At 47.3% G+C, this 7,528-nt stretch overlaps 1 protein-coding gene across 1 annotated transcript; it reads right to left on the bottom strand.

Annotated features, from left to right (window-relative positions):
- Positions 1-995: 995 nt before the first annotated feature.
- LOC103729715 (neutrophil immunoglobulin-like receptor 1) lies at positions 996-6,095 on the bottom strand. The gene is made up of 8 exons (XM_029560914.1): positions 5,923-6,095; positions 5,482-5,781; positions 4,960-5,256; positions 4,434-4,487; positions 3,321-3,434; positions 2,938-3,012; positions 2,561-2,613; positions 996-1,172 (listed from the first exon to the last, which is right to left on the bottom strand). The coding sequence occupies exons 1-8, from the start codon at positions 6,014-6,016 to the stop codon at positions 996-998; spliced, it is 1,164 nt and encodes a 387-aa protein (XP_029416774.1). The 5' UTR covers positions 6,017-6,095.
- Positions 6,096-7,528: the final 1,433 nt, after the last annotated feature.

Raw genomic sequence — 7,528 nt, 5'->3', positions numbered from 1 at the left:
TTTTTAAAGGTTAAAACATCATTTAATTTATGTCTTATAGGGTTTATACTGAGTACAATATTGTATAACTGTAATAATTCAACTGTAAGCCTAAAAATTTACAGCCAAATTTGAAAGAGATGCATCCTACTTCAGGAAAACGTTATTGAATATGTCAATTGTGTTGTAATGATATGCTTCTTCTAAGTATGTTGTTATTAAATAAATCATTTTTAAAAATTCTAAGAAAAATTAAACTCCCAAACAATAAATCATTCAGTTGGTAAATAGGTTAATAAACTAAGTCAACAGTGGTTCTCCTTCCTCAGTCTCATGATTAGCTGGAGTTACTGCCCTAAACACTAAGCGTAGCTAATAGCTACGCTTATTATGCATTATTACTTTTCTTATGCCCTCATTTGGAATAAGTCGTTAATTTCTGTCTATTATCAATACAATAGAGGAGGTCATTGATTTTGAAGGCATTATCTTTTCTTAGGCATTTGTTCACAGTCATGGAGTTTTCGAGTTTCATGGATCAATGTACCGTGGATATATTATAATTCAACTAAATTCATTCTCTGACTTCACTTTTCTTTTCTCACTCCATTCATATAACTGACAAGGCTTTTGCTTTATTTACAAAATGTAGGGACATTAGTTCTCTGACTGTAGAATCAAGTGAGTTCTCAAAGTTCCCACCTGTGGCAGGTAAGGTATGCATGGTACCTAGGTTCATTAGTAACTGTCCTCTGGGGGCAGATCCTGCCCCCTCAGATGTCCCTGAGTCTCCCTCAGGGTGTGGAGCCAGGGCCTTCCTAGGTTGGGGAGGCCAGACCAAGGTGTTCTCTGCTCTCAGCTGTAACTTCTCTGTCCAGGAGGAAGGGGTTCAGCTGTCCCTGCCCTGGTGTCAAGTTGCACAGTTGGGCATACGTTGTGTCTTGGCCATCCTCAAATGCAGCAGACTGGAGAGAGAGAGAGAGAGAGAGAGAGAGAGAGAGAGAGAGAGATATTGATTAGATGCTTGATGTAGGGAACCTGGGACCCACCTGATTATACATCTCTCTGTCCTTTCCTGCCTGTCTCTCCAAGAAGTCCTCAAACTCAGGGGAAGGAAGAGAGGCCTCTGCCCTCCTGGTGGAGGATTTCACCTGGGCATATATCACTCCATGGACGTCTTCATCAGGTGGGCTCTGCAACAAGAAGTCATTGAGAGACCCAGTATCTCCTGATATCACTTGAACTCTCCTCCAGCCAGTTTCCACATGATGGCCAGAGAGTCTTTAGAAGTTTCTTAAAGAAATATGGTCTCTCCTAGTTCCTAACTTTTCTTTCTTTTATTAAGTTTATTTTTTGACAAATTCATGTGTGCATATATTTGTGTCTGACAATTTCATATACATACACATATGTCCAGTGTATTAGGAACACATTCACCCTGTTTTCCTCTCTTATCCCCTGTAACTCCTACAGACCTCCTTTCTTCTTCCTAGCTAGTTTTCTTATTTTCATGTCTTATTGTGTGTGTGTGTGTGTGTGTGTGTGTGTGTGTGTGTGTGCAGATCCTGTGCAGCTATCCAGAGCTGCTGTGTGTCCATGGATACATTAGTCATGGCACATACCGAAGACAGTGTTTTATAGAGCCCCTCCATATCCTAAGCTCTCAAATCCTTTCTGTTTCCCTTTCCATGATGATCCTTGAGCCTTGTTTGGGATAATATCGATGTCCTATTTAGGGCGTATTCAAACACAACAGTTCAGGATATGCCTCTGTATTAACTGTTGCTCATAACAAAAGAAGCTTCTTTGGCCAAGGCAGACAGCAATCCTTACTTGATGGTGTGAATAGAAATACTTAGAATACAGTTTAAAGCACGTTTTGTCATTTCTGACTGGATCTTTAGTGGCTGCCTTTAGGGGGTCTAGCATCTTCCTTCTTGAACTTCTGACTTAAGATTCTAAAATTCTGCCCTCTGCTATATTGGTTTCACACATATAATCCATGTTCTTGCCTCTCGCTTTGCACATCCTGCATCCTGTGGTAGTGACCCATTGATGGCTGTGTGTAGCTGTTCATACAGGCTTCTCCTGAGAAGATACCTTTCAAAGCCTCCCTTGTGCAACTCACTGGGAACTCTGTCCCACACCTGACAACCACGTTTTCTCGTTTCCCTAACTTCTTTCTATGCACTGCTCAGACTGCATCTAGTAGTATGTGGTGTCCACACACTCTCTAGGCTCTCTCAGGGGAACTCCTCTCCCAGCCGTATCTGCACTCTCTTTAAGGAGCCAGGCCATGAAGGGCTATCTGTGGATGACAGAGTCTATGAGCGGAAGAGGGGGGTCTTGGAGTCTTTATTATATTATGTGAGCTGAGAAGTATGCTACCAACCACACAAGCATCCAGAAAGAGAAAGGTTACAGTCACACAAAAACCAGGAGACAGTATGCCATAGCATGAAGGAAGGCATCAGCTGTGGATGACATGGAGAGCTGAGAGAGGAGGACAGAGAACAGCTACAGAGAATTGACTATGCCAGCCATATGTTCCCAGCACTGTGGATGGGGACACAGGTCTCACCTGAATGTCCAGCTCCATGCTGTCCTCGAGCTGTGTGTCCTTCAAAGATGCATCTGTCATGGCAGAACAAGAAGGCTGTGTCCTGGCAAGAGTGCTGGGGTTTCCCAGTCCCTCAGATCCCTGTCATGTCACAGATGGGGATAGGGAGCCAGGGAGTGCAGTGATGTCCCCAGGTCCATTGTGTGGTGATCAGTCCTACAGAATGCTCTCCTGAATCCTCCCTACTACCCCTGTGACCCCTCCCCAGGGCTGTCTTCTCACACAAGAGTTCTTCATGGATGGCAGCAGTTTGGCTGGAGCTAGGGAGATAAGGGTTTTTCAGGTACCAGTGAAAGGCATCAGGCAGGTGGGACTCTGGGTTTCTGGGCATGATTTACCTTTTCTGAGTGCTTTTGTCTCTGAGTACCACCTCTGTAGCCCTCCAGGATGTTGCAAGTCCATCTCTCTCTGGACTGCAAGAAAGGGAGGAATCAGCCTGGAAGGTGGGACACCCCTCCCCCAGGCACCTGCAGAGAAGGGAGAGAACTTTACAACATATGGAGTAAGTGTGCAAATGTTCCAGGAGATGATAAATCTCACAGAATACCTGACATTCACACAGGGACAGACAGGGGTCACATATTTCTGATCTGCGATGCCATGGAAGCGTTTCTAAGCTGACCTGCCCCAGTCTGGCTGGTTTTGTCCTGAGCTCCTGATTAGATGACACAAAAGGGGGCCCACCACTTCTTGGGGACTCTATCACCAACGGTCTACACACCTTTCATCCTGAGTTTACCCTGACACCTGCATTGGAGAAGGAGGAGGAGGAGGAAGAGCATCAGGAAGAAGGCCACCGAGACCCCAATCAGAACCTTCTGGTACCTTTCCAGTCCTAGGGCATAAGTAACATCTTTAATAAGGAATGATGCAACTACTTGAGCACCTACTGTGTACCAAGCTCATGCTGGGTCTTTTCATTCACCACCCCCTCCCTCACAACATGGGATTGTCTCCCCTTCCAATCAGTCAGTTCACCTGCCCCAGGTCACCCAGGAAGAAGACGCAAAGCTGGGGTTGAACCCAGAATATCTGACTTCCAGACTTGTTCTCTGCACCAGAGCTGAACCCAGAAGCTGGAGGGAAGAAGCCTGAATGTTCTGACATGTCCCTGTGGCCTGCTCCTCACAATGCTACCATCACTGTGGCAAAGGGGACAGGCCTACAGTAGAATCAGGTTGTGGAGGCCTCCTCTGCCAGGAGAGGTCACAGCCAAGGTCAGAACTGAAAGGTTTAGGGCAGTCCTCCGTTCCTTACTGTTGTAGAAACGGAGGCCCAGACAGGAGAAGGCTTGTTCAAGTCCATATGTCCAGAAGAGGATTTACCAACCCCATAACAAGCCAAGGTCAGAACTGAAAGGTTTAGGGCAGTCCTCCGTTCCTTACTGTTGAAGAAACGGAGGCCCAGACAGGAGGCTTGTCCAAGTCCATATGTCCAGAAGAGGATTTACCAACCCCATAACGTCTTTTACCCCGTAAACCCACCTCCTAACACAGCCCTCATTGAGCACTGTCAGGGGGCCTGATTCCATGAGGCTGAGGGGCTGGTTTGCAAGGCCCGCTGGGGAAGAATGAGGACCCGAGGGAGAGTCCAGATCCTGTTTTTCCACCTTCTCCAAATGCTCCTCTCCTAGCTGAGCCTGAACATTTCTCTCTGCCTGAATTTCTCTCTGTGATCCAGTCTCTAAGTCTCTGGTTCCCTGGGGTTCTCATTGTGATCTCTGCTTAAGTACCGGACACAGATGAGCTGATGGGAACCACAACATAGATGGACCAAGTCTCTAGGAAACCTGGAGACAGAACAAACTACCTGGGCAGGGGGCCCAGACACTTACCAATTGTTGGGATGGACCCTGAGGTCCATGAGGAACTGGGGAGCGTGGAGGATTCTGGAAATGAAGACAAGAAGAGGCTGAGGGGAGGGAGACTGTGATCTCTTCTCACTGTCCTATGTCTGCCCTTGGCATCCCAACCTCCCTGATGTCTGCCTGGAACTATCTGAATTCTAGTAAAGGGTTTAAGTGTACATTGCCTAAAAGACCTCTGTTTGTCTCTGTCTATGGGATGAATTATCCTCTAACTGAGCGAGCGTCCCTAAGATCCCTTCACTACCATTTAAGCACTGCATAGGAGGGGTGACAGGAAGCTGTCTTAAAGAGATGAAGGATAGGTGAGGGGCTGTGCTCCATGTTCTGAACCTGTGTCTGAGACTCTGTCTGTGTGTTTTCTCTGACTCTGTCCCTCCCCTACTCCCCAGACTCTGTATATTCCCACATGAGAACCTAGCCTCCATCACGTGGGCTTCCTAAGGGGGGAGCCTATGGAGTCTTAGAACCTGACTAAATTTGTTGGGCTCTTCACCTTTAATCAGAATGTCCAGTGGATCACTTGGGGCTGACCACTCAGAGGAAAAGTTGTGTGCACCATAGCATCTGTACTGGCCAGCATGGGAGCTGCTCACAGGGCCCAAGGGGAAGCTGGCGTGAGAGATCTCAGCCCGGAGATAATGGCCAGGTTTCTGAAAGAGATCAATTCTGCCCTTCTTGGAAAGAGCAAATCTGTCATGACCACTATCAGAAGAACACTTCAGTGTCAGGTTCTCTCCAGGGGCCAGAATAGGGTCTTTTGGGGTCAGCAAGGAAGGCTTCCTGGACATCCCTGGAAAGAAAATGATCCAGGTGTCGAGGATGTAGACTCTGGGGAATATCTGTCCTTTCCAATGCGGCCCTGAAGGTTTCACTGCCTCTAATCTCTGGAGGTCTGCCTCAGCATCTGGGAGCTCTGCCCAGCCACACACCCACCTGGGACTCTCTTAGGAATAGGCTTCATGACAAAGGATTTTAGTCTCAAAATATAATTAGCTTAATAATGGTGCTGCCTCACCTGAGACGTGTATTTCCAAGGAGTCACTGGGTTCTGACCACACCCATGGGTTTCCCTTATAGGAGCCATGACATCTGAACACCCCTCTGTTGCTGGGGTTCACAGGGCCCAAAGAGAACTGGGCCTGGACCTTCCCAATGTTTATCTTCTGTGAGTCCAGGGAAATGGAGAACTTCTGATCTTCTGTAATCAGAATTAACTTGTCATATCTCTGTGCGACACACAGTAAGGTCACGTTCCCTCCTGAGGTCACCATAGGGCTAGACAGGGCTGTCAGGGTGGGTTTGTTGTTGTAAACTCCTAGGAAAAAAGGAAGCAGCCTGTTAAATGTTCCCAAATTGTCAAGCAGGAGTAGACCATGAAAGGGGAAGTGTCCAGGGAGCAGAGGACCCCTTTCCTGAGCACCGAGCCTATGAATGAGATAAACGTGTATCCTCTCACCTGTCACTATCAGCTCCAGAATGTTGCTGCGCTCCGACCGGCCCGCAGGTGTCTGATAGTAACAGAGGTATTGCCTTGCACTGGCTTCTTCCATGAATGGGATGGAGAAAGTGGCCTTGTTCCTGGGTTCCAATGGGGTCTTTCTGTCCAAGGGAACTGGGTTTGTGTTCTTATAAAGACTGTACCCCTGGGCGTCTCTGGTCCCCTCACACACAATAGCCACCTGCTGACCCAAGCTGACCACAGAGCCTGGCTCAGCCCTGATGTTAGGCTTCGGGAGGATCCCTGCAAAGGAATCAGAAGGATCTAAATATATTTTCCCCTGGGATCCCAGCTCTCAGCCTCAGGACACTCCAGGCATCCCCAAGATTAGCCTATACCCTCTTTTATTTATCCCTACTGTCCAGAGGAGGTCTCTGGCCACAAGTTGTGAGGCACAGTCTGAGACATCTGGGGGTACACTCACCTGTCAGCACTGAGGTCCTATGGCCCAGACTCAGTCCTGGAACAGAGTTCCCATTTAGAGCTTATCCTTAATACCTGAACCCCTCCAATTCTTCCTGATGGTCCAACGCCCCTTCCAGATCCCACTTGTCCCCTCACCCACTTCATATCTCACCTAGACAGAAAAGGACTATAAATGTCAAGGCCATGACATCTCCTCCCAGTGACTAAAGATACGCTTCCACACCGGGCCACACTGAATGTCCTGATGGGCAGGCAACACAGGGTGTGGCCTTCAGAGGCTGGTGGTTCCCCATCACATGGTTGTGTGAAGTGTGTTTAGTTGGAGGCATAGTCTAATTTGGGTGAAATTTCTATGGTAGAAAGTCACATGATGAGAGAAGTAAAAAGATAATCCTGGAGAGAAGGAATTCATGCAGGATAATCCTGCATGTCACCTACATCCCATGAGACAAAGTCACCTTCCTTTTTTTTAACTCTGCAATCAGATCAGTCACATTCAGCAAGTACACACAGAACCCAGAAGCCTGGGGGACTTTTATCCCTAATACAGGAGAACTGTGTCTTCCTGTAAGCATGTGAGTAAGTTTTTCCTACCACTCCTGGCTCACCTTGACCAGCCCAGAGTCCCCTCTAATCTCATGACCCCTTGACATTTCCACTTCCATGGACCATCTTCTTTAGGTTTGCAGCCGCACTGGACGGAGAGGCAGGTGGTGTGGATGGTCAGTTAAAACAAGGGACAGGTTTTAAGTAGCATATTATCACACTTGACAAACTGCAGACATCAGCCTGTAGACATGAATGCAGTGGTCTAAGAGTGTGACCCCCTGGTAGGTCAACAGTGCTCCAATGGAGGGCCACATCCCCTAGAGAATATGGGCAGTGCAAACTGGGTTTATGAGTTTAAAAGATAAGAGAGGACATCAAATTGGGTAGATTAGGAAGGGGGTGGACTGGTAGGAGTTTGGGGAGGGGTGAATATGATCCAAATATGTGGATGAAATTCTCAAAAAACTAGTAAAAAAAAATGAGGAAGAAAAATAGGACTTTCCCGATCTAATCAAGTAGGAAATCAATTTAATTATCGCAAGATTGCAGCAGAGAATTCCCATGGAAAGCAGGGCTTCTGATGGTCCAT

The sequence above is a fragment of the Nannospalax galili genome, unplaced genomic scaffold, assembly GCF_000622305.1.
Source record: "Nannospalax galili isolate Female #2095 unplaced genomic scaffold, S.galili_v1.0 scaffold632, whole genome shotgun sequence".
Lineage (NCBI taxonomy): Eukaryota > Metazoa > Chordata > Mammalia > Rodentia > Spalacidae > Nannospalax > Nannospalax galili.
Note: the sequence above shows the minus strand (reverse complement) of the source record. Positions and strands in the feature narration are given on the sequence as shown.